Source organism: Centroberyx affinis, unplaced genomic scaffold, assembly GCF_046629955.1.
Source record: "Centroberyx affinis isolate AG114_WGS23_722 - 3 ecotype Tasmania unplaced genomic scaffold, CSIRO-AGI_Caff_v1 ptg001464l_1, whole genome shotgun sequence".
NCBI classification, from domain to species: domain Eukaryota; kingdom Metazoa; phylum Chordata; class Actinopteri; order Beryciformes; family Berycidae; genus Centroberyx; species Centroberyx affinis.
Window position 1 is genome coordinate 177,603 of NW_027279933.1, and position 26,390 is coordinate 203,992.

The 26,390-nt window shown below is 43.2% G+C and overlaps 2 protein-coding genes across 2 annotated transcripts in view; both read right to left on the bottom strand.

Annotated features, from left to right (window-relative positions):
- Nucleotides 1-169: 169 nt before the first annotated feature.
- Nucleotides 170-4,490, bottom strand: LOC139650199 (actin, alpha cardiac muscle 1). The gene is made up of 7 exons (XM_071526785.1): nucleotides 4,457-4,490; nucleotides 3,763-3,899; nucleotides 2,990-3,314; nucleotides 2,659-2,820; nucleotides 1,861-2,052; nucleotides 822-1,003; nucleotides 170-580 (listed from the first exon to the last, which is right to left on the bottom strand). Exons 2-7 carry the CDS (start codon nucleotides 3,889-3,891, stop codon nucleotides 437-439), a joined length of 1,134 nt encoding a protein of 377 aa, XP_071382886.1. The 5' UTR covers nucleotides 3,892-3,899; nucleotides 4,457-4,490; the 3' UTR covers nucleotides 170-436.
- A 12,545-nt stretch (nucleotides 4,491-17,035) lies between these two features.
- The window catches only part of aqr (aquarius intron-binding spliceosomal factor), a 52,683-nt gene continuing 43,328 nt past the window's right edge, over nucleotides 17,036-26,390 (bottom strand). Inside the window, exons 33-36 of the mRNA XM_071526786.1 lie at nucleotides 23,402-23,487; nucleotides 19,854-20,028; nucleotides 18,377-18,487; nucleotides 17,036-17,494 (exon numbers count right to left, since the gene is read on the bottom strand). Coding sequence (XP_071382887.1) covers nucleotides 17,219-17,494; nucleotides 18,377-18,487; nucleotides 19,854-20,028; nucleotides 23,402-23,487 — 648 coding nt within the window. The 3' untranslated portion in view covers nucleotides 17,036-17,218. The remainder of the gene's footprint in view (nucleotides 17,495-18,376; nucleotides 18,488-19,853; nucleotides 20,029-23,401; nucleotides 23,488-26,390) is intronic.

A 26,390-nucleotide genomic window follows, 5' to 3' on the forward strand; every position in this document is an offset into this window, starting at 1 on the left:
AGGCTCGCCCCTTTTGAGAGAAAGAGAGTGCAGTGATTTTTATAAATCCTCAATCATTGTTCCATGAATCTACATGAACCACTGTTATTCTGCTGATTTAAACCATGAATAAAATGAAGGGTAGGCTTATGCAAAGACACAAAGAAACGGGTGTGTTGCAAGTCCCGGGTCTCGTTTATTTATAAACCTATACATACAGTATCCACATATAAATTGCACTTGAGTGTAAACAAATACTGGGAATTGACGACAATACATGAATCGCTGTTTTTGGGGTCGTGGGTTATAAATTGGGTTGGCGCAGAAGGAGGTAACATGGGGTGGTGGCGGTGTGTATGTATGTGTGTGTGTGTGTGTGTGTGTGTGTGTGTGTGTGTGTGTGTGTGTGTGTTTGGGGGGGGGGGGTGGGGGGGGGGGGCAGTCTTTTTAGAAACGTTTAGAAACACTTCCTGTGGACGATGGAGGGGCCAGCCTCATCATACTCCTGCTTGCTGATCCACATCTGCTGGAAGGTGGACAGAGAGGCGAGGATGGAGCCGCCGATCCACACAGAGTATTTCCTCTCAGGGGGAGCGATGATCTAAACACAAGGGGAGAAAGATTGCACTGGTTTATTCGGGACCCTGGACAAGCGTGTACACACACACACACACACACACACACACACATACACACTTCTGTTCTTCCTTTTAAGTGCGTAATTAGATGTTTTTGAAGTTCTGGATGGACCACACATCCCAAACAAATGATCAAATAGCCTAAACCAGGGCCGACGCGCAGTAGAAATGTTCCAGTAACATTCAACAGTGAGACAAAGTTACCTTGATCTTCATGGTGCTGGGGGCCAGGGCAGTGATCTCCTTCTGCATGCGGTCAGCGATACCCGGGTACATGGTGGTTCCGCCGGACAGGACGTTGTTGGCGTACAGATCCTTACGGATGTCAATGTCGCACTTCATGATGCTGTTGTAAGTGGTTTCGTGAATGCCAGCAGATTCCATGCCTGTGCAAACACACATGGGCAAGTAAGTTATCGCGTTGTTTTACCCCAAAGAGCACATTTGATACCGCTGTCGGCTGTTGTAACAGGTGCTGAAACGGACAGCTCCCAGCTACAGCTGCGCTGAGGAGAAAATTTGAACAGGGCAGAGCTGCAGCCGTAGAGGCCGAGCAAAGAATCCACTGCTTTAGATCACTGGCTGCCTCTCATCAGTCATGTAGTAGGCTAGTAAAGCAAAAGGGGTAAACTGTAACCTCCAGCCGGTGATTATCATGAGGCAAACAACCACTAATATGAGTAGGCTAAATATCCATTCTATTTTCCGAAAATCGTCAATTTAAAAACGATTCCGCCAATACTAAGGTGAATAAACCGAGTTTAGTTGGGTTTACGTTTCACTACAGCCCTGCTTCTCTTACACCGCAAAAATACTTAACATACTTAACTTAGGCTACTTTAGTCGAATATTGAGTCTTAAAATAGCCTACTGTATTCCTTTAAACAACTGAAAAAGTCTGCCATTGGAGTAGGTAATTTCATTGGTTTTCAATGCAGTTTCATCTGTTCTGGGAATTTACATGAAACAAGTGAGAGTGTCTAGAAATTAGGCGGATCAGGATAACATTAATAATATATTCCTTGATTAAAGCCTAAGAATATTATTGAAACAAGCGGATTGGCATTGGAAACAAGGAAACTTATCTCACTCCACTGGCAGATATTTTTCACTTGTGTAAATAATTGAAAACTCAGTACTAATATTTATAAAGTCACGTTGCGGTGTTCCGTTTTTAAACTACAGTTCACGGATCACTCAAACTAAATCTAACTCTTGAAAGGTTGTTCTCGTCGTTACGCACCGATGAATGAGGGCTGGAAAAGGGTCTCCGGGCAGCGGAAACGCTCGTTGCCGATGGTGATGACCTGGCCGTCGGGCAACTCGTAGCTCTTCTCCAAGGAGGAGGAGGAGGCGGCGGTGGCCATCTCATTCTCAAAGTCCAGAGCCACGTAGCACAGCTTCTCCTTGATGTCACGCACGATCTCACGCTCAGCTGGTGGGATCAGATTTGTATGTTGTCAAAGGTGCCTCATTCAACACATCGAAATGTATAAAGATGAAACGTATGCGTGTTTTTTTCGTGAGCAGTGTTGGGTGGTAACACCTAACTGCTGTTTAGTTTCCCAGCAGTGTAACGAATTGGCATTTCATTCGTTTTAGCTGCCTAATAGTTTTACAGTTACCCATCAAAAAGTCGTTACTCTTCATCAACCCCTCTATATATGAAGTTGATATTGAAGTTGAATTAGCAAAAAAAAAAAAAAAAAAAAAAAAAAAAAAAAGATTATCAGCATGAGAAAAGACAGAAAAGTTTACCAAAGTATTCCTGCTACTTTGAGTTTATCGAGCAAAAGGATGCTAGGAATCTAAGTTATCTAACAGCTGAGTCATCACAGTTTTTGAAGGTCAGAAAAAATCAACTTTGAGGGGGGCTGGTAACGGAAAAGTAGCCTAATAAAATGACTAGTGTAACAAATAACTGCTCTCGAGGAGTGGTAAATAAAGACATGGTATTATTTTTGAAACGGGTAACGAGTAATGCGTTACCAGCCAACCCAGCTCTGTTTGTGAGTAATGTGGCTCGGTGGCTTGTAAGTACCGGTTGTGACGAAAGAGTATCCACGCTCAGTCAGGATCTTCATGAGGTAGTCTGTGAGGTCGCGACCGGCCAAGTCCAGACGCATGATGGCGTGGGGAAGCGCGTAACCCTCATAGATGGGCACGTTGTGGGTCACGCCGTCACCAGAGTCCAGGACGATACCTGAGGGTGATGATGAACACCTTAACATTCATTAATTCATTCATTCATTCATTCATTCATCCACTCATCTATCCATTCAAATCTCACTTTGTCAATTGTCAAATCAGCCCTCACACACACCAAACGTACACGTGGCTTTCCATACCTGTGAGGTATCTCTGTCACGTACCTGTGGTACGCCCAGAGGCGTACAGGGACAGCACGGCCTGGATGGCGACGTACATGGCGGGAACGTTGAAAGTCTCGAACATGATCTGGGTCATCTTCTCTCTGTTGGCCTTGGGGTTGAGGGGCGCCTCTGTCAGCAGGGTGGGGTGCTCCTCTGGGGCCACGCGCAGCTCGTTGTAGAAGGTGTGGTGCCAGATCTTCTCCATGTCGTCCCAGTTGGTGATGATGCCGTGCTCGATTGGGTACTTCAGGGTCAGGATACCTCTCTTGCTCTGGGCCTCGTCACCGACGTAGGAGTCTTTCTGGCCCATACCGACCATGACGCCCTGATAACACACAAGACCCAGGAATCAGTGATGAAGTGGGTGAACTATGGCCTCCAGCCGGTGATCATCATAGCGCATCACAACCCCAATATTAACAAAAAACAACCTTATTAAAAAAATTAAAAAAAAACGTTAATTTATGCTGTTTTCCTTGTTACTATGATGCATACTATGAATTTACAGCATAAAGGTGGATAAACTCCCCAAGTAAGAAGGTGGGTAAAATTAGTTTGGTGGGTTTACCCTCCATTACATCCCTCCAGGAATCTTATAGCCTATAATAACGACAGTTATCCTCACCTATTAGTAGCCTACATTTGTAAATAGTGCGCAATTACGCACGGATGATCTGTTCCTCATCCCAAGCCATCGATTTGTTTTCATGTGGTGTAACGACTAGTATCAGGTAGCCATAGGTTTATGATATTGTATGATTAGTCTATATTACCTGGTGACGGGGGCGACCAACAATGGAGGGGAAGACGGCGCGAGGTGCATCATCTCCGGCGAACCCAGCCTTGACCAGGCCGGAGCCGTTATCACACACCAGCGCGGTTGTCTCTTCGTCGTCGCACATGGTGTCAGCTGTGAAACACACACGCGCGCGCGTCCGCGCGCACGCAATGCCACTGTTAGATCCAGTAATGAGATTCCCTGTGTGTTTGTTTGTATTAGGTGATTACAGGCGCACGCACGCACGCACGGTGGGTATTTGTGATTAAACCACTCAGAAGGTGGTTACTGGTTAAGGTGTCCATCCATGTCTTTTCATGAACCAGTGAGATTAGTATTTGGGGTTAGAATTTCAGAATTCTTGCCCATTACAGGAATATTATTACTATAATATTTAGGCTTTATAATATTAGTATTATGAAGCATTATCATTTTCAGCATGTCACATCAATTGCAATCCATAGTCCGCCCAAGAAAACCAAGAGAGGCTGATGGACACTAAGACGATGCGGTCTAAGCTTGTGTGGTGGATCTCAGTTCCAGTTAGATGATGCCATTTGGTTAGTCAAAGGCGGAAGCATTTGTATGGAAGCCCTTGTCAGTCGTGTTAAAATCCTGTATCCATCCTCCTCTGATAAATCCATTCGCTGGCCTTATTCAGCGCTTCTTCAGTCAGCCCCTCTACTCACCAGATCAGCACCAAGCGCCGGATCTTGAGTGTTTAAACCAGGGGTGCTGAAAAGTCAGGACGGCCCAATTTATACTCTGACAAGTGTCTGTGAGACGGGACAGTGGAGTGCGACCCCTTCTCCATATTTGGTAGCTCATCGCGCCATTGACAACAGCAAGTCCATTAATGGAATGGCAAGAAGAGGGAACTCCCGCGCGGGCAGCTGTGCCCGCCGCCCATGTAGGGAGGAGAGGGGGGTGAGGGAGAGAGACAATACCGGGGCAGCCAAACACTGACTGCAGGCTTCCTTTTGATTGATTAGCTATAATATTACTATAACGTGTATATTGGACCTAGTGCGTTCATAGTAACCCAATAGTCCTTTATGGCACTTTTTATCACTATATAGGAATGTTTTAGTAGAGAACACACGGCCGACCTAAGTCTTATCAGTGGAATCAAATTTTTAAATTTGCATTACTCAAAACAGTAATCTCTTCTGTCTGCTCCTGTGTTTCTGGAAAGGGCTCCCAAACATTATACCCATTTAGCCTAGAGAGGCGCGTGTAGTGCTACCAAATGGAGAGAGAGCACGAGCACTTATACCGCACAGCTGGTGGCTGCAGCTGTTTGACTTATTAGAAGCAGAATTTCCAAACTCCACATTTCAGATTTCTCTCAGCAGAGGGGGAAGCCACTGCTGCGGCCCAAACACCCTGTTTGAGTGTGTGGCAAGTGTATCTTCACTCATAACAGTTATATAGATATAGATATAGATCATAGAATTGAATGTTGTTTTGCCTTCATGTAGGCTAAACAATAGCATTCCTCTGGACTCATCATAAGGCAAATGAGAGGATATTTCTAAAGAGACATTCATGGATTTTATTTGCATAAAATCAATGAGTTTCCATAATCATAATAAGCTGCTTGGGAGCGGTTGGGTTATTGATGTGCTGGCCATGCAACACGGCTCCTGCAGTGTCCACATATGAAAAATGTTGAAATTATTACAATTAGTACTTAGTCATGCTGTCTTGGAACACAGCATATCAGTCAATTATTATATGTAGATCTTACAGGAAGAAATTCTCAAGTTTAACATCAACATTTATTCATTGCATTTGCTACATTTGCAGTTTATTCCACTTTTAAATACATATTTCTCTTCCTCCATCTTAACACACAAACACCAGGCTGGTCTGGTAATTAGTATTTATATAATAAAAGGCAAGGTAATGTGTTCATTCACGTCAAAAACCGTTGCAGGAAAATCAAAAGCAATGCTGATCCCTTCTGTTGTATTCAACATGAAAACAAAGAAGAAAACAGCATATCTCTTGTTGTGACACATGCCATATTCTTTCTTTATTCCTCCAATGAGGAAAGAACAAGACATTAGGGATGACATTGCCAGTTTACATGAAACAGAGAGAGAGAGAGAGAGAGAGAGAGAGCAAGCTCTGAAGGCTGTAAAATAACATTGGCTAAGAGCAGTGGATGGTCCCACCACAAGGAGGACAAGACAAAAGGGCACAGCAAGCCATGAATCATATGCTGCTGTCACCCGACCCCGAGCCATAACCCTTCACTGTGTGACTCTTTGTTTTGGTCTTATGTAATGAATGGTAGGCTGTGGCCTGCTTTAAGCATCCTTTTGCCCCAGTATTCAAATAATGTTAACATTTTATGACCATAGCTTCACTGAGTCTGTCTATAGGGAACATGGCTGTTATGATCAAGAAGGAAAGGTGGAAGACTGTGGCTCCTTTCAACATGATTTTGCCCGTGTGCCAAAATATTAAAATGCTATAAACTTGACATCGTTGAGTTTGCCACTATCCTTCTTTGTGTGTGTTCAGGTAATATCAACAAGTTATGGACATGTCAGGCCAAGGGCTCAAGATATATGTAATAGTATTGTATTGTTAGACTGTAAAATATTTGTTCTCATAGAGGGATATAGGCTCAAATGGGAATTAATGACAATTGTGTGTTCCCAGAGCACCCAAGGGTGTGATAGGCTCATGACGGTGCCTGGTTTAGACACGGAGACACTTGGAGGCTGCTCAAATAGTCCCATCCTGTGATTTTCACTTTAGCTGTTGCTCCTAAGATTAAATCATTGTGGCACGATCATACCACCTCCCTAATCCCGTAACCCCCTCAGGAGATCGGCCTCATTATTCAGCAGCAGAGGTGAGATAATAAGGACAAAACTGTCCGGCACAAAAACCTATTGATTTTCAATGGGAATTTCACATCATAAACAGAGTACAAAACCTTTTAAAGAACCCTGAGGGGAAGTCATTTGCCTGGCGCAGGCAAGGTTTTGTTCGTGAATCAATAATGTGCACATATATAGGAATGTCCCTGTGCTGGAGCGTAGCATTTGAACAGTTCATCAAAACTAGTTCAATACAAATGGTCTGAAAGCACTTTGTTCTTTCCAACATGGCGCCTGTATCTGTGCTGAGTGTCAGGGGCCATTTAAAGGTCACAGCAGAGAGAAGACATGAAACATATTGCTCAGTGAAAATTGTGTGTGCTCTGTCTGGCCCATATACTGAATGCTGAGTGACAAGCAGTTGGCTTATTTTAAAGTCTCCTGCTCCGTACCTCAAGGGAGCGTCAGGCTTGGAGCACTGTCACTATAACTCCAGGGATACAGCAGAATTTAGTTCATTCATTATCACTGATACTTCTGACAGAATGGAACTAAGTAGCACATTCCTAAAATGCGCTGTTTTTAATTTAACTTTCTGAACATCTGCTACACTGATAAGGCACACAGAAGAGTTCTGACTTTGGAAAATAGAGATGCAGTATTTGTTAAAATGGAGAGTCTGTACATTTCAAAGCACGGTGCAGATCAATAAAGAAACAGTTGAGTCAGTTACATATTGCGTAAATGCAACATGATAAAATAAGTAAACACAAAATGCACAATATTGCTGTATTAATTTAAAAGCAAATCAAAGATGTGATATCTATACAACAACAGCCATTTTCAAGTAAATACCAAATGCTCAGTTGGCAGTTAAACTATTTAAAAACATACATATTATGAATGAATTACATCTAGCCTGTTTGTCAAACATATCTTGACATGTGTCATATTTCGTAAATCTCTGCCAACAGAAATTAGCCTATTTTTGCATGTAGTGCATGTGTGTGTGTTTATGGTCTGCATTTATTAGCATACAGTTAATGAACAGTCAAGTCCAATTTATTTATATAGCCGTTAATCACAGTTACAGTCTCAAAGGGCTTCACAACACCCACATTATAAAACAATACATTAACCCCCCCCCCCCCCCCCCCCTCCAATGAGAACAAGGAAAAACTCCCACAAAAAACCTCATTAGGAAAATGGAAGAAACCCATAGAAGGGCCTCACACAGCGGGAGCCCAGTCTATGTGAGTCTGTTGCACAGATCAACATTAGCAGCAGAAAAAGTTCCTTTTCATGTGCAACGCATGAACATGAAGGCTGCTAACTGACATTTCCTTTTTAGCCATGTCCCCACTTCACTGTGTGTGTTTGTGTGTGTGTGTGTATACACGTGTGTGTATGTGAGGGTGAAATTACAAAGCAGTATGTGGTTAATTGAATGAGGAGGCCTACATATCCTCTCTCTGAGCCTCCCAGGACTCCTTGCAGCCAGTAGGAGCAGGCTTTTTCCATACCCAATCTCAGACCCAAATGAAAAATTCACCAGCTTGACTCTCTCTCTCTCTCTCTCTCTCTCTCTCTCTCTCTCTCTCTCTCTCTCTCTCTCTCTCTCTCTCTCTCTCTCTCTCTCTCTCTCTCTCAGTAAGGCGCTGTCAGCTTGGCTTCCAGGCCCAGCCTGCTCAAGCCAAGCTTGCTGTATTCTCTGCCAAGACTTCTGGGAGGAACAACAGAGAACAAAGTTGAAATTAAAATCGGGCGATTTTTTGGCAAGTGGTTTCTACCCTCAGGATGTTTGGGAGCAGAATTGGGCAGACAAAAAAAGCAATCTAACTAGGTCTGATATGACACTCACATAAATATTGCAATACAAGTTTGGGTTTCGGCCATATTTGTTTTTTTCAAAGGAATTTCTCTCAGATTAGAACCTAGCATTTAAAAGCATGAGTGAGTTTTTGTCACTGTGTGTATCAGTCAACAGTGAGAGGCAGAAAATGAGGTTAAAAAGCGCTTTGGATTGGAAATGAAATATTCATGAATCAAATTTGAATAAGCTACAAAATGCACAGCTACCCGGATTTGTAGGTACGCCGCTCAGCAAGAGTATTTTGGCTAAGTCCTTATAGGGTTCCTAAGTATTGAATCCTGAGCTATTTTGGAAGTAGCTGACAATGCATTGTGCCAGTCAAAACTGATAGGAAGACAGAGGCACAAAATACCTAGATACCTAGGAGAACAGATGAGCTCAGCTAAATGTCCTTCTTCTGCCTGATAATCCCACATACATGCAAACAGTTTTGACTGGACTTTCACAGCTATAACATATGGTATATTCCAATTATTCACTCCATCATGTTGCTTTTATTTTGATGTGCATGTTTGAGCAGCATGATAGAGTAGTGAGTAGGGCCAAGCATCCACCTGCTGTGGCCTGAAAAGAGAATTTCTCCATGGAGATCAATTAAATATTGCATGTTTTCCCGTAATAAATAGTTAAATTGTTCACCAAAGTTTCCATCGGTTGTTGGTCTCAGGAAGCTGCGGGATTATTCGTCTTTCTCCCCTTGTGGCCTCCTGTGCTCCTCTGGGATTTCTTCTGAACTGTAATTCTGTTTCATGTGTTACCTCTCACCACCTGCTTCACAAGTGCATAAAAAGATAAAAGCAGAGAAGGTGCGTCAGGTGGACTTTTCAACTTTCTGATGCTCAGGCTGAAGAAGGCAGAAGTTTACTGTGAACTTGGACCAAGTCAGCTTTTTGAAGCTTTCAAAAGTAATCTACTCAACAATGAAAGTATTCTAATGCACACTGAAATACTACAGACCTATTTCATATTAAGTAATATTCTGCAACATTTTCATAAAGATTAATGTCCGTTTTGCTACTCTCTATCGCCAATTGATATAATACGACAGTGATTCAAATATACCCGATTCATGAAAGGTTTTACAGTTGCTACATTTCCTATTCTAAACACTCTGTCAGGTAGCTCTTTCCTGGGAAGAATCCTCTGGTGCACAGGAAGTGATGCCTTTGACATTTGTTTGGAGTAAATAGAAGAAGAACTGGGTAGTTTGCATGAGCAGTAATAACTACCATGGCTGAACAGACAAAGAGAACAGCGCCACCTACAGAAACTCAAACTTCATCAAAGGAAAATCCAAGGAAAAAGAGGTCACAGTACTGGACACACTGGTCAATTGACAGGTGATGTGCAGTACTGAAACACCACAGCAATGAACATTTATCACTTCAGCAAGATGTTGCCTAAATAAAAAAAATGGGAATCTCACAGATTACCACTTTGATGTATCTACACAGCAGCAACAATACACTGTGTTTTGCCAACAGGGTCCATCAGCCTCCCAGGGGCGGTTTTACCATTAAGCCCTGGACAGATAGAAAGCGTCACACGCCAGCATCAGCAATGGCTGTAGGCAAACTAGAGGCGTTAAGTGGCGCGTCAAAACAGTTTGATGAGGCTCCCAGCTTCAGCTCAGAACTCGTTTCAATTTCGGAGCATCGAAGCAGGGAACACGCCACTAAAATACTTGTTTTCTGTCATCCATGAACTGCAGGAGTGACCAGCTGATCTTCTATTTGTCCTCCTGTGTGCAGTGTGCTCTAGTGGCATCATATGCTATAGTGGACTATTCCATTTGACTTCTAGCACCATGTTGCCACTTGACTTTAAGATCATTTTCCTTGCCACTGGACTGTTACTGCAAGAAAAAAAAATGAAGCAAAGCTACCCATGTGGCACAGATAAACAAAAAAGAGAGGAAAATAAAAGATTTGTTGACAAGTTTTTTTCATCAAAGAATCAACTGCTGCAAGTGTTTGCTGCTAGCAAAGTTACCACTGCTTCAAAGCTCAACAAGCTCTAGTGAAGCAAACCGGCACCAACAGCAACAATGTAGTGAAAGGTGACTTAAGGTCACCAAATTAATATGTGCCATACAAAAATGGTAATTTACCATGATATTCCTCTCAAATGTTTGCTCAGGCACAAGCGTTCCCTCTTCTATTTGTCATGATAGCTCAGAGCGCAGTAGGTTGAGTCACAGGAAGCTAGCAAAATAGCCTTAAAGTGATAGAATTAAACATAGCCAAATCTCCCTCTGAGATTCTGCATGCTATAATAGAATGGACTTACAATTAAGGTCAAAGTTAAAGTTCTGTGGCTGTTGATTAAACCATGACACATACGCAAACACACACACGCGCGCACAGAGAGAAAGAGAGAGGAGAGGTTTGACTGTTTCACAGTACATGTAAATGTGAGAAAGGATTTTATCAATATTTGATTTCCATCAGATATTTTTTTTTTTTTACATTTTTTAGCACACTAAGCTGATGAATGAAGCCCAGGAGGTACATGGCTATAGCTCAGTGAGATAAACAGGTGCTTGTCATGTATGAAGATGCTGGTTTGAATCTCAACCCGCTCTCTCTTGAGTGTTTCCATGTTGTTGTTGTGAACAGTTGTAGAAATCAGATGACGAACAGAAGCAGAACCAATCTCAGAAATAGCTTTGATCCCTGATGGTGGAGAAATGTCATTGCTAAAACCAGTTTGTAACAATATACGATTAGACTCAAGGTTTGCACTGCTTACAGATCATACACTGAGAAGCTCCAATTAGGAATATGGCTTGTACTGCTATAGGCAGGTGGTGGCTATTGGAATTTGTAATGAAAACATTTTCAAAAACCTTGGCATGATAAAACTTTAGTCTGCCATGGCTTTCTCATTCATCAACCCCTCTTTACAGCGGGGGTCCCACCTCAGCAGGAACAGTTTGTACACCAGCGACTGGGAGGGAATCAAACCAGCCAGCCTACACTTTCAGACGTATCCGGGGTTCGTGTTGACAACACCGTCACACCACCAGGTCCTCTTCGTACTCACAGTTCTTCTCTGAGAGCTTTTCAGTCTTTCTGCTGGGCGTCAGCTTTCAAAATTCACTGACTTACTCGGGCTTGAACCTGCAACCTCAAAACCTTTGTGCAGCCGTCCAGTGCTTTGAGCCAATGGGTCATACTGCATCACAGCACATTTTGTCAGAGCTTTATCAGAGTCTTTGCTTGGGCTGTTGGCTTTGAAAATGTACTTTAAGAGAGGAAAGTGGGCCTGAGCCTTGAACCGAGAACATCACAATGAGCAGACAACTGTCCAGCACTTTGAGCCACTTGGTCATATTGCTGCTGAGCTTGTTTTCTGAAAGCTTTTCAGTCCTTCCTCTAGATGCTGGCTGGTATCAAAAGCTGGACCTCAGCAACTTTGTGTATCTATTTATCAATTTATCTCAGTGGGCTCAGTCTCTCAGCGTATGCTCTGAAAGTCTCTGGATAGTGGCTCTCTCTCTCAAAAAAAGAAAATAACAAGGTTATAAACTTCAATCTCAAAAGGCTCTTAAACACTTTATTCCTCTAAACAACTGATTGAAACTCTAGCTTAGCTTGCTGGAGATCATTTAAATTTCCTCTTTGTGCTGAATATCAAAACAAACATTTACCCCAGGAGACTTAAACACCAATTCTACATAGCCTAACCTACCCGGCACCACCAGCCTTAGCGCACTGCATACAAGGAAAACGTCCAAGAAAAGACAATGTTAATAGTTTCAGTGTTTTGCACTTTGAACACACAGTGCAAATGGACAACCACTTTTATCAATTTTTATAGTATTTTTATCATTGTTTGGTATGTAGCCTATAATTAACTATACATCAGATGTTTGCTATCACCCCAACAATAATAACCTGAATAATACCAAATAAAAGAATGTTGTTCAGTCTGATATAGCTGCCAATATTCCTTTCGGCAACATCATGTTCATGTCTGTGCACTGAAAATATGGACCCAGAAATTCTCAGAAATTAAGTTTGGGGCTAAAGCATTAATTTCTTCGGTGAGTGTACAGTTTGAACAGAGTGAAACTTCAAATTTCAATACAGAATAAAAAGCAGGGTAAAGGCAATGTAGGCCACTCAAGATAGGCCTAGCATAAATCAACATTGATTCAATGTTGAAAAAACAATTATTCACATTGATTCAAAGTAAAATTAACATAAAATTTTCAACCTCAACCAAAATGATGATTCTGATGTGAATAAACATTGCATTAGTGACATACAACATTGCTATCTGGGTGTTGCCTTAAAGCACAAAAGTCCTGGGTTCGATTCCCTGGCCGTCTCTCTGTGGAGTTTGCATGGGTTTCTTCCCACAGTCTGAATGTGAGTTTGAGTGTATCTATCTGTTGGCCCTGTGATGGACTGGAAACCTGTCTAGGGTGTCTCCCAGCCTTCCACCCAATGCATACTGGGATAAGCTCCAGCCCCCAGTTACCCTTAATAGGAATAAGTGGGTAAAGAAAATGAATGAATGAATGTTTTCCTGTTTTCTTTGAAGGAAGCTTGAAATTCATCCGTTCATATCTCTAGGTCTTTATATCTCTCCATTTACCTCCTCCTTAAGACCTGATGACATGGATTTTCTCACAAATACTGTATACAACAATTCAGTCAACAAACACAGAGGACAAGTTCAAAGCAGTTTTAATCGCATTATAAGTTTCCATACAGTCATTTACAAGTCTAAGCAATTCCATTGTTAAACTGCTATTTCCATTCTTATCTTCCCCATGCAGTGTCATCATGAATTAAACAGCAAACACAGACCATGAACACAAAGCCTATTTCCTTCCAGACAAACCCATACAAATTTGAAATCCATGGTTAATTACATGTTCACAGAACTAGTGGAATCCATTTTCCAGACCTTCCGGACCTTTTTGTTAAATAAGATAAGTTGCTAAAAAGTTTCTCAGTGTATTGAGTCTGAGTGCCATTCACCTCAGGACATTGCCACATACAACAGACAATAACACTTCTCCTCAAAATGAAGGGTAACGCACTTCTCTGTAGAAGAGCAACAGTCTTGCTCTGGTTCCCTGTGCCGCCTGGGCCCCGATGGCTCAGGCTGGATCTCAACACAAGGGCTTTCCGTGCCTCATGTTCTGGGCACAGGTTCGGCCCAGGTTGGCCCCCTCCAGGAGCAGGTCAGAGAGTCGATCCAGGCCGACGCAGGTGGTGAGGGGGGTGATGAGGCCGTAGAGACCCCCCAGCATGATGCTGAGGGGCCAGCCCAAGCACAGCAGAACCACCAGCCAGATGATGCTCCAGAAACATGACCCGCAACTGGCCATCTTAGTCTGGGAGAAGGAGAGAAGGTTGAGAGGGGTTGGCGTTTTACTGAACCGTAAAATGCCTACATTGGGAAGATGCTGAGGGTAGGACATCAGCATGCTCTGCAGAGCCATGTGCCGCCCACTTGAATTAACCAGGCATACAGCAAATACTGTAAACAATCAGAGTGGGAATTTAGTTTGAAAGTCTTGCTGTAGAACACTTTAATCTCTGAAACAATCATACATGACAGTGTATCAGTCGCCACAATAGTATCAGAAGACGAGAGCCCCAGTGCCGGGCCACGCCTCTTTAGTGATGAAGGGAGATTATCAGATTGGAATGTGCCCTGTTGATGATCTGGATGTACTTGTCAGGATTTAGCAGTGGCCTTGACAAAGCATGATAAGCTGGCAACCTCAAGCAATAACCGCCATGCCTGTCTGGCTGTTGAGGTCAACTTGCAACTGGCACATTAGTCACCCACTAATAGCAGATCAACAGAGATCATGCCCAACTTCGGTAATAAGCATTAATTTATCTGTCAAAGTTGATAACAAACAGCAGTCAGGAGTATAATGTTCTGCTATTCTTGGCTACACACATGCATGTTGTATTATATGTGATGAAACACTGCTAATTGGTATGCCATGCAATGTGTGAATCTACCTGATGATTTACTCAAAGTATAGCGACAATAATATGCTGATTTCGCAACACATTTAAATTGTGCTTCAGTTAAATTTTATTTCTCCAAGAAACTCAATATTAGAGAGAGGGTGAAACTGTACATCTTTTTATGGTAAAGATCTGCCAGAAAATCTGCCCCGAGGCTCAGCCTTGAAGTTTAGATTGTAGAACTGATGGTTTTATGAGTGTGAAAGTCTTGCTGCTGTCAGATTGATTCCCTAAGCCTGTTATAGCTTAAAGAGACAGTGGTCAGATCCTTCCTCCCTCCCAGCACTTCTGTGTTGGCTCTACAATGTGTAATTTCCTGTTGTGACATTACTACCATATAGGGCTGTGGTGATAAATCACACATAACAACACGAGTGGATCCCGTGGTTTTGGGAAATGCCCTCACAGTGAATTAAAAAAACAAAACAAAATGGACAATAAAGACATCGAACCAAAATAATTTAAAGCACAGAATAGTGTGGCACACTGTAGCCTCAAAATCTCTCTTCATTGCACTTCACCTCTCCTCTCCCCTTATCTTCCTCTATTGCACCTGGTATATCTTGCTCTTGTTGCAAATCCCTCTGGATAAGATTATCTGCTAAATGGTCAAGATAAGCCGGCTTTTCAGATATTAAAAGAATAGAAAACATCTTAGAAACAAGACATAACTTATCATAAAGCAAACTGATTCTAATTCAGTGCTTTGCAAATTAAAATAATACTTATTTTATGTCACTAATATTCAGTACATCTGCAACAGAAGATAATTTTTTGTCTGGTAATTGCAAATCAGCATAAAGAGAATAATGTACCGGATGTGATCATGAACAAATGCACATTGACAGTTTTACTGCATGCAGTTAGTCTCCGTGACACATCAGCCCATAGCAATGGTTAGAGGAGAGAGCTTTGCAAAGTAGCTATTAACCTAATGAATACCTGTCGTGTGAGTATAAAAGACATGTTCACCTTCAGCAGTGAAGAGTTCTGGAGAAAGTGAGAGCCTGTTCTCTTTTCTTGCTTGTAGCTATTTCTTCCAGTCTCCCGGTTCCTGCTTCAGGCTTCCAGAGATCATCTGTGTGAGCAGTAGCCACTTCCCACCAGTTAGCTTTAATTTGTTACAACAAGGCACCACAGGCAACTGAATACCCAAGAGGTCAACTAGTAGGAAACAGAAATTTAGCAATTGGAAGGCTCACCAGAGGGAGGATATTACACAATGCAGACATTCATGTGACTCAAGTAAAAGCATGGTTTCTGTCACGGGTTTCTGCATAGTTTAGAGAACACTCACAACCAATTTGCGATAGATACTGGGAACTTCATGGACATCAGTGTTATAGTTATGTACAAGTCTACCATAATAATGGTTCTTGTCATACAATGATTGACTCTTGAATGAAGTTGACATTAAATATTTCAGGGTTATATGACACAATTGTCACATATACACTTAGGCTTGATGCCAAATCTTAAGCCTGTCAATAATTGACAGATGCAGCAAAGCCAACACTAGAAAACTGACTGAAAATATCTGTTGTCTGGCCTCTCATTCTAATCCTTACATTGGCTGAGAGAGAAAGAAGTACTAGTCAGAAATACTCATATGGACCTACACCCAAAGTGGCCTGGTCTCAGAAAAGATAGAAAAATGGACATTGCATGGCTCCACATTGGCTGAATGCATCAAATGTGTGTCTCCTCACATCTATCAACACATGGTTCTCCATCAGGTCTTTAGACTGGCCCAGGGTGGAGCAGCTGCACGCGCGGCTGACCTGTTCTCTCAGACAGTGGGGGGTTGTGGACTAGCCTGCCTGAGGTATGATGTAACAACAACTAACCTCTGGTGCATGATAATGACTAGATTTCCAGTCTGTGTTTCCGCCTGCAGGCTGTGGACTATTCTGCCTCTTCATGGTAAGAGGAGCCATGTGGAAATTACCAATACAAGGCCCAGGCTGGAGCCCACCATCCACAGGCACGACCTGCATTCAACTGGCCATTTTGATGTTCACACAAATATTAATACTGAAATTATGTCTGATTTCAACGGTCAAACATCAATGCTAACACTGATCCAGCAAATATCAACAATTCTGCTGTCCTGTTATGTACAATACACAAAGGTATGAATGTCAAAGGATTTAAGGAGTGCCGATTGAGTGACTGTGTGCATCCATAGAGCACAGTGGCCTTTGGGCTGAGTAAGTGACCTACAAATACAGCTTAGTAGCAGATTGTGTAGCTGCTATAGGCTGAGCCAATCAGATTGTCAGATTCCAGTTGTGCTTAAAGAGGGGGAGGGAAGAGGATGAATGGACTGAAGTATCATGACAAAGAGATTTTAACGAGGCTTAAACACGATGACTATACATTGTATTTGTCTGTCTGTGTGTGTGTGTGTGTGTGTGTGTGTGTGTGTGTGAGTGAGAGAGAGAGTGGGAATTATAAGCTTTTCAAATGCACATATAGTAAAATATATCACAGACTACAGTTAAGATTGATCATTTCCTTTTTTTTTTTTTTAATAAAAAAGTATTAATGGTTACAAAGTATTTTAGAAAAAATTGAATGAAACATTATCCTCAAGATTTCCCTGTATCTTCATGGCTTCAGTAGAAAACAAATCTAAAAATCACTGACTCCACACTAATTATCTCTTTCTCTAAAGGACAGTCCAGTTAGGCGCTCATAACTGAGGCCCATAAGATGAGCTACAGCGAAGGCGCTCTATGGCTGTTGCTCCTCTCCACTGTCCTCCCCATCGCTGTCGCTGTCTCTTCCGGGATGCTCTGGCATCTTAGCGTGATCCTCCGTCTCCTGGTTTCCCTCCGTCTCCTGGTTTCCCTCCCGCTCGGTCGTGTTTGGCTCTGAGCTTGGCTCCCCTCCTGGGTTTTCCTGCTCCATGGGGGTCTCTTCCTGCGGCTCCCCAGAGCTAGCTGCTTCCTCCTGGACTACAGCCTCTGTCTTGGTCTGCTGCGGCGGCAGAGCCAGCTTCTGCTGTTGCTGTACATAGAGGGTGAGCAACAGAGGGAAAGGAAAAAGGTTCAAAATGTAAGGAAAAAAAAAATATTTCCACTTTTAATTGTAATAATATATTAATCCAAAAAATTCAAATCTAGTTTTATTTCATTGGGAAATAGTAGTTCAGATAATAAAAAATAAATAGTAGTTCAGATAATAAAAAATAAATAGTAGTTCAGATAATAAAAAATAAATAGTAGTTCAGATAATAAAAAATAAATAGTAGTTCAGATAATAAAAAATAAATAGTAGTTCAGATAATAAAAAGGCCCCCTTCCTCCATCTTACTTTTCCCTTTTCCTCCCTTATCATGCCATAATCCTCTCTTAAGTTAGCATAAGAGCCAGTGTGACAGTGGACAGGTTAAAAATCATTTGAGCTCCACATGTAATATGCTAGGCTTGTGGCCTGTTAATTCTCCACGTGCCCAACTAAAACAATTCTCTTACATCTGACCTATTTCCTGTGCTGCATTAAAGTTTTAAAGGTTAAAAATACCAAAATAGCTACCAGGGAGAGTGGGTGACAGCTTTTAAAGCTGCTCCATTGCTTACTGTATAGTAAGAGAGCTTGAAAACAGTTGGGAGTACGTTTGTTAGTGTGTCAGTGTATGCGTGTGTGTGTGTGTGTAGTCAGCACAGTAGGAACATCAGTTTTAAATTGTCTCAGGTGTATTGTACAAAAAGGAGCTACCCTAGATGAAACAGTAGAACTTATTGCAGAGCATTGTGAAACAGCTACAGTATCTGTACTGCTGGTTGCCTTGAATCATCAGTACAATACAGCAGTATATCTTTTCTTAGATACACTATACTACGGTAGTCACTGTGTACATGAGACAGATGGTTATTAAAGGTTTTGTACCTGTCTGTACTTCTGGGTGCTCTGGATCATGTGCATGTACATATTATACACCAGGTTGGCCATCTCCGGCATGTTCTTGACTGGTCGGTCTGGCTGACCAGAAGCCTCTCTCTGAAGGAAAGAAAGAAAGAGGAAAAAACAGAAGTGAAAGATGGTTCAAGTTGTATCCAGGAGGCGATGTGAAGGGAGAGATAATGGAGAATTGTATCTGTCTTGTTAGCGGGCATTCTTAAAGGCGTCCCCCTTGTAAACTATTGATCTGAGGCAAAAATGGGCAGAGAATTACAATTTACTTGCTCACCACCCGCTTGTTAATTTAAAACAAATCTCCCACTCGCTGTCTCAAACTATCAATGGTCACGCACCATCAAAAAGGAGTCAAGGATGCAGAACTTGTATTTGATCAAATTAGTATGCAGACAGAGCCATACAGGCTAAACTTCGAAGGGAGGCAAGGAGAATATTCATTCTGCTGGGCTGTTGCCTCCTAAATACAGAGGTAATATGCTCAAATCACAGCGGCCCATTGGGCATCATGTGGATGTGAATGCACTGCAGTATTGTAAAACTAAACTGTCTGTGGTTTTATTGCTGTGAAACTATCAAAGGGGAAGTGCTTTAAAGTGCTTCCCAATGACTGCCGGTGATAAGACATCATGTTTTACTGTCTGTCCAATACTGCTGTAAATATACTGTATAAATATGCATATGGGGCATTTTGTAGTAGTGTTACCCTTTGCCTTTATAACTGCTTCCGGATCAGCATTGTTAAATAGCCTATAATACTTCTGTTTGAGTGTGACCAGAAAAATTCTGACTAAATCTGCATCTGGGTACATGCAGCAGAGGGTTACTGACTCCAGATAGACTGGCTAAGCAGGGGCCGCATGTGTGTGCCCAAAAGAGCTGTCCCCCATGGGAATGAACACTTTAGAGTCAGAGGAAGTGTCAGAAGCTATGGGGTATTTTAGACACCCCTGTTTCCACACACGCCAGTCAGTGAGACACAGTGACCAGACAGCGGCCGTCTCATGCTGGCCTGGCGGGATTTGGGAGAGTGGCTTTGCCTTCTGACCTTCGGGGGTTAATTATAGCCAGGCCTGTGTTTCCCCAGCTAGCAGATGGCCCCTGCAGAATGCTGTTAACAGACCGGAGCCTATGGGCAAAGCTGCACTAAGACTTGAGACCAGCGAGGGCCAAAGGGAATGAAGATTCCATTCAGAATATAGAGGCAGGATTAGACAGGGACAGGGGGCTGTGGCAGTGATGACGTGGAGGGGTGTAGAAGAGCACAACAGTGTTATGAAAATGGGCACTGGTGTGGAACGTGGGAAAATAAGGTGGGTTCTTGCCTGCAAATGCGGAGTTTGAGTACCCAACAATCAGCACAATTTAATGGAGTAGAAGATTATTGTGCTTCAAGAAACAAGTCAGTCTGTCTCTCTCTCGCTCTGTGTGTGTGTGTGTGTCTACTCACAGGCTGTTCCTGGTTGTAGTATTCGTGCGGTCTGATGTGCAGCTGCAGTGGCCTGGCAGTGAGCTGGTTGAAGGCAGGAGTTAGCTCAAAGCAGTTCTGGAACAGGGAGACCCGGGCAAAGATGTAGAGACCCAGCCTGGCTCTAGACATAGCTACCACCAGACGCCTCACATCCCTATGGAGAGATAGGGGAAAAGTTGAAAATTGGTTTGGCACAGGAAAAAAAAAAAAACAAGCACACAGAAGAGGCTGGGGTGGGGGTGGAAAATATGAGATCAGAAGAGGAGAAGAAATCAAGAGCGGGGGAAAAATGATAAAAACTGAAGTGAAGGGATCAGAGCGGAAGGAACAAGTAAAAAAGATTGGAGTGGAAGGAAAAAGGCAGAGTGTAGGAGGAGAGGGGTTTAGTGAAGGATAAGCAGCAATAGGTGAGGGGGAGAAATATAAAAAATGAGAGGGTGATAGAGGAGCAAAAGGCAGATTGCAGGGATAAACAAGGCAGAGAAAGAGAGGGAGAGATGGAAGAGTGCACAAGAGGGCAGATAGGTTACTGTTTGTTGCCATTCAGTAGAATTAAAGGATTAAAGGCAGAGGAGTCATTTCCTGGAGAAAGGAGGAACCCTGCTTGGCTAGCTGTAATAGCCAAAGTGTTTAATAAAATATAGTTTACTGGCTGCTCCCATGACACAGGAATGCCGCTGCAGGCCTATATGCCTCATTTAAGCAACCTGATAAAGATACATGGTTAACACTGAATTTTATTCTAATTTTAACCCGTGGAAAGCCCCAGGTTAAGCTACAGGGCATTGTGTGAGAAAAACTGATTCCACCTTAGGCAACTCTATTCTCATGGTGTGTATCGTCTACATATTGTACTCTATCATGATTAAAATTGTATACAATACACATGGAGTAAGAGAGAGGGAAACATCAGCAAAGCTTCTTACAGCCACGAAAATGTGCTCTTTCACAAAGTGGCTTGCATTCAATAAAAAAGAAAGGTTGAACCCTTCAACCTGTTCTAAGATGAAATAAATCTTTGTATTGTGTGTTTTAGGTGTTTGTACTCGAAACATATTTGAGCTGCACAACATTTGACCGTTTATCTGGCCAATAAATCTGTGAGACAAAAGCAGCTTGACTGATGCAGATCCTTTGAGCATGGAATATGGCATTTGAGGGGGAAGGAAGAGTCTTTGGCTTGCTCAAGCGGCTCTGGCGAGATTCAAAACAGTCTTTGGTTTGATGTACAAGAATTTGGCTCACAATAATACTTGTATGTGCTTACTTATGAACACACATACACAGCCAAAAACGTGGAACGTGGAGAGGACATGAGCGGAGCATGAGATTAAGAAGATTAATCCTTGCAATATGCATGATGTGTGCCATGAATATGTCAAAAAACAGGGTTTATGGAAAATAATGTGTAGGATTTAAGAATGAGTTAACGTGTGGAGCCTATAGCATGTAGGTGTGTGTCAAAATCACTGTAAATTTAAAGCTCTGGAGGATGCATAGTACAGGAGAGGATCTCCACAGCACAACATTTCCACAGAGACAAACCACAACAGCTGACAACCAATGAGCACAGAGCCTGAGAAGATATGAACCAATCGTGAAGCACGATAGCCTACGGACATGGCTCTGTTGAGAGACGCCCACCTGGGTTGTTCCGTGACATGACAGGGCAAAGTGGACAGATAGTCTGTGTGCGTGTGCGTGCGCGTGTGTGTGTGTGTGTCCCCACATGTCAGAGTGTGTCTGGATCGGTGGACGCGCATCCCTGTCAAAGAGTGTGCTCCTGCATGTGAGTGTGCCTGTGTGTATCAGCAGGAATGCTTCTCCTGTCAAAGCGAGGGTCAGCTCGTCATATGGTCAGCTGCGTCCCCTGTGGTTGTCACGGCAGCAGATTGCCATGGGGAGAGGGGTGGGAAGAGGAGGGGGGGTGCAGGAGGAGGACTGTGAGGTAGGACTCAGTGGTACGCCAGAGTGATCCCAGTGAGGGGCAAAACACAAGGGACAGCACAGGAATTTCCCATGAATCACTGCATTCCCAACCATTCAGCTGCCCATTCAGAAGTGTCAGGGACACCATGATTAAAAAAAAAAGTTATAAATGGTATATATGGTATATAAGTATTTCATGGTCATTTAATTACTTTGTTATTAATCAAAAACATTGGACTTGGATAAAGAAAAACCTTGTAATATGTAACCAAGTAATTATCTTGCTTTTATTGATAAAAGTCCTTATCCAGGAGAATAGAAGCTCTAATATTGCATGAACCTTCAGTGAATAACTGGAACTCTAGCACACATCATGATCGGAATGCTTTTGACAACCATCCCACGTAGAGTGGGCTGAGAATAAAATGTGTACTAGGCAGGGTGTAATATCCAGTGTAAGACAAGATCAAATGAATGATGCCGGAGAGGAGAGGAGGCGCTGCCAGCAAGATAAAGTACCGCTCTCTGTGGCCCGCTGCACTTCTCACGCCCAACACCATCAATTCATAGCTTTATCTGCGAGATGATGAAAAAAACAAAATGGAGTTTTTAAGTGTTTTCTCTGCCGGCTAGAAATGAACAGGGGGTGTGGGTGGGGTGTGGGGCGCGTGCCAGGCTACAAAAGGAATGACTTATTAATCGGGCTAAGGCTCCATTTGCAGGGTTCCCGATGTGAGGCCGGGTGAATGCTTTGGCAATAGAGCTGTGATAGAGTGGTGAGGAGTACAATTCCACCAGCAGCCACTGTACATCAGAGCCAGGGGACCAGCATGGACAGCCTAAGTACTGTGGAAGAGTTTGGCCTCAATTGTCTGGTATTAAAACATGCAGCATATTAAGTGTGAAGAACTCATCAGGATCTCATGGCAGCCTAGGAATGAAAGGCCTTTTCACTACACATCAGTTCAATGGAGAACAGAGAAGGAGGAGGGAGAGAGGGAAGGAGGGAGCGGAGAGAGATAAGGAGAGAGAGCAGAAGACTAAGAAGAGAGGCAAGGAAGGGAATAAAGTTGAGGAAAGCGGCGAGCAATGGGACATGGAATGAAAAGACATCAAACCTACCGCTGCAATATGGCTAACCAACATGCCTCTTAAAGCCTGTAGTAGTCTGTTCTATGGTTTGCCTTTGATCAGAGCGCAACTCTTTGTTCGATATTCTCACCCCAATCATCACAGCACAATGATTTCTTTTAACCCGGACAAAAAAATACCGGGTAGCTCCAAAGACATGCGCCTCTCTTTACCACAGTCCCGAAGCTGCCTTCATCCTCCTCGTCTGTGAAATTAACTTCAAGATAGAGCTGTAACTTTTTTTTTCAGCAAACTTCACAGTTACACATGACAGAAAGAGAAAGCCTCCTGAGAGTAGCTGTCTCAGGAGAGAGCGTGTCTGTACTTTTGCTGTGTTGTTTCCCTGAGGAATGAATATCCTAGGCATGGTTCCTATGAGACAAGCATATTTGGGTAGTGGCTCCTGCAAGGCATGTGTATTATGGGCCAGGTAAGTGTTTCTACTTGGCGTGCGTTGGAGTGCTTACCTCAGATGTCCCACGGCTTTGGTGCGGACCAGTGAGAGGATGATGTAGTCATTTTGCTGACCCTGGAACCTGTCCACTGTTGTCACCTACGCAGACACACAAACATTATTAAACACACAACCATACAAATACACGCATGCACAAATGCATACCAAAGATACACTAACACTAAGCTATGCTAGCCGATATGTTTTGCAAAGTAAATGAGTGTGTGCATTTTAGGTAGGTGGAGGGATTTAGCTGAAACGTTTAGCAGCATGAACGAGACTGCTTTCCATCTGAAAATATGAGATGTCGGTGTGTGTTTTTTTGGGGTGGGGGGTGAGGGGGGGGGAGAGATGAGCGGCAGCGGCTGTGTTTTGTTGTTATTGGCGTTATCGCTGTGGGCCACATGGGCAGCCAGCGGGGTTAATGCGGCTTAGAGGGCATTTGCCTCCGCTAGCCGCTTACCTGGGTCCCCGAGACTCAGTGCCATGGCTCTGGGGGCCTCGCTGCTTCACTGGATCAGAAATTATTTCAGAGAGATGGAGAAAGGCGGGGAAACGGCTCTGTGGGATTTTCTCAAAGCAAAAGGAAACTCGTGTCAGCCAATTTGCTTTTATTCCCTGGTAATCCTGTCCTGCTGAGAAGCATACTTATTCCCACAACCCCCTCTGATGAAGAAAAGAGCTGTGTTGAGGGTTCTTCAGTGTTGTTACACCTTACATAATAGAGCCAACATACTGTAGTTGCACTTGAATAGATGTAAAGCCGAGAAAGCTACAGATGCAACCCCCGTAAAAACTGAACCAATAACATATGCTAGTGCTTCTTTGTGGCATGGACCTCTGCCTACAGCCTACATGGGCTGAAATATGTCAACATCTGTACACAGGCCATTAGCAGGGACTGCATTTGTGTAATAAGGTCTCAAGGGGACTCACAAGCTCCGTCTTGCAACCACCGGGGTTAACCATTTAAAACCCATATTAACAGTGTAAAAACATTAGTTCCCTCTTCTCAAGTGAATATAGCCTAGATTAGCTATCCATCTTTAATGTGGTGGCTACAAAGATGCCTACTGTTAGCCTAAACCTCTAAAAGGGTTATGTTTTATTTGATATAGGATAAACCTATATCAAAATGAAGATGAACATGAAGAAAACATGTCATAAATCCTGCTTGAATCGATGTAATTTGTTATATGACAACTACACTACAGCTTTTAGCTATATGGGCCAAACCACAGAAAACCTCTAGAAAACCCCAAAAGCCACCAGAAAGAGAATGGCCTCCTCTTTCCTCTATAGATCCTGTCTCTAGAGTGGATCAATAGGACAGCAGCTACCATCAAGAAGCCAAACTGCCCTAGGACTACAGCAACCAACCAATGAACCAACCGTGCTAAATAAATCATCCTGTGGCTGTGGTTACCTCCCACTGGTCTAATGCAACATTCAGTGACCCTGGAACTCCCCTTGCCAAACCTCTCTAAACCCCCTTATGGGTAAATGGGAAGGGAGTGCGGGGAGAGTGTGTGTGTGTGTGTGTGTGTATAAGAGAGATGGGGGCTAATGAGGAAGTAGCCCGATATTTATTTACGTCTCCCTGTTGCCATGTAGAACAGGTGCAGCACCAGAGGCAACAATATGTCGGTTTTACAATAGCATGAGGTCTGTCTGTTCAAGTCAAATAGCCACCGACAAAGACTGGAAGGACCCCCATCTTGTTCACCATGTGGTCTCATGCACATACCCACTCAGACATGCATTCAGACACATAGGTACGAATGCATGCACGCATCCACACCGGCGCATGCAATTGCGTACACAGACACACACTCCAACCAACCCTCCAATGGTGTAGTCTACTAACTGTAGACTGAGGAGGCTAAATATGCCACATGGTTTAAGCCAAAACAGTGCAACTTGTTTTTCAGAAGAGAGGTGCATAGGAGAGTGAGTTATTCTTAGCCCATAGAGAGCAAGAACGAGGCCCAGATAGAGAATCTCCCCAAGGCATAGCATTTTGCATGGTGTTTAGTTATTTATGTGAAATCTTCCAGGGAGTGAATTGCAGAGGTCATGTCATTGTGGCCGATACATGTCTGTGGATACAAGCACACAAACACACACAAGAGCACACGTGCTCACATAGGAAAGAATGCGGCATGAGCATGCATACATGTACACGTACACACACACCTACCCACCCCTGGGTCTTGCTAATAGAAGCCATCTGACTGAGGGAGAGTAATTTTCTTCCACCTTCCCCTCTTCCTCCTCATTGTCACGGAGACAATGACACACTGTGTCTCAGCAGATGGCCTCACAGTTGAAAAATTCAACCCTGGATCTCTCCTCTCTTTCTTTCTTTTTCTCACTCACTCTATCCATCCCACTATGTCTTATTCATGGCCATTATGCTCTGGGAGGTGCAGAAGTCGGATTGCCTGATTGTTCCATTTTTCACAAGAGGCTCTCGGGGCTCACAGACTTAACAGTCTAATGTCAGCCTATTGTTTCTTGTCACTTCATACCCGGCTTTTGGTCACAGGCTTCGATCTCCATCGGAAAAGGCATGCTGGAACACGCCGAGACATGCTCACCATCTATATGAGCACGTCTAGCTTTAAGAGTGTCCCTGTTTCCTGTCACACTGCAGGACTTGATTTCCTGTTGTTACAGAGGATATTGCTTTCAGAAAATGAAGGATATCCACAGAAGGGATGAGGGGAGCATGTGTGAGTGAGAGAGAGAGAGAGAGACAGACAGACAGAAGCTGGACTGATTTCAGCAAAAGCTTCAACTTGCATACCCTTCCCTCCACTTCTCACCCTTTATCCCTCTCTCCATCTCTCCTCAAATCTGTTGTGGTGCATTCCAACTAACTAGAGACCCAGTCTCTATGGGACTGGGTGGAGAATTGGGGTGGGAACAACAGAAGCAATAACTTGGCTTTGCTTGGGTAACGACCTGGAAGAAGAAATGCTACCCCGGTGTTTCAAATA

Coding starts and splice junctions, on each gene's coding strand:
- LOC139650199 (XM_071526785.1), bottom strand. CDS start 3,891: ATGTGCGACGACGAAGAGACAACCGCGCTGGTGTGTGATAACGGCTCC. Junction 1,004..1,860: donor TTTCCAGCCCTCATTCATCG/GTGCGTAACGAC, acceptor GTGTTTGCACAG/GCATGGAATCTGCTGGCATT. Junction 581..821: donor CCAGCACCATGAAGATCAAG/GTAACTTTGTCT, acceptor CCTTGTGTTTAG/ATCATCGCTCCCCCTGAGAG.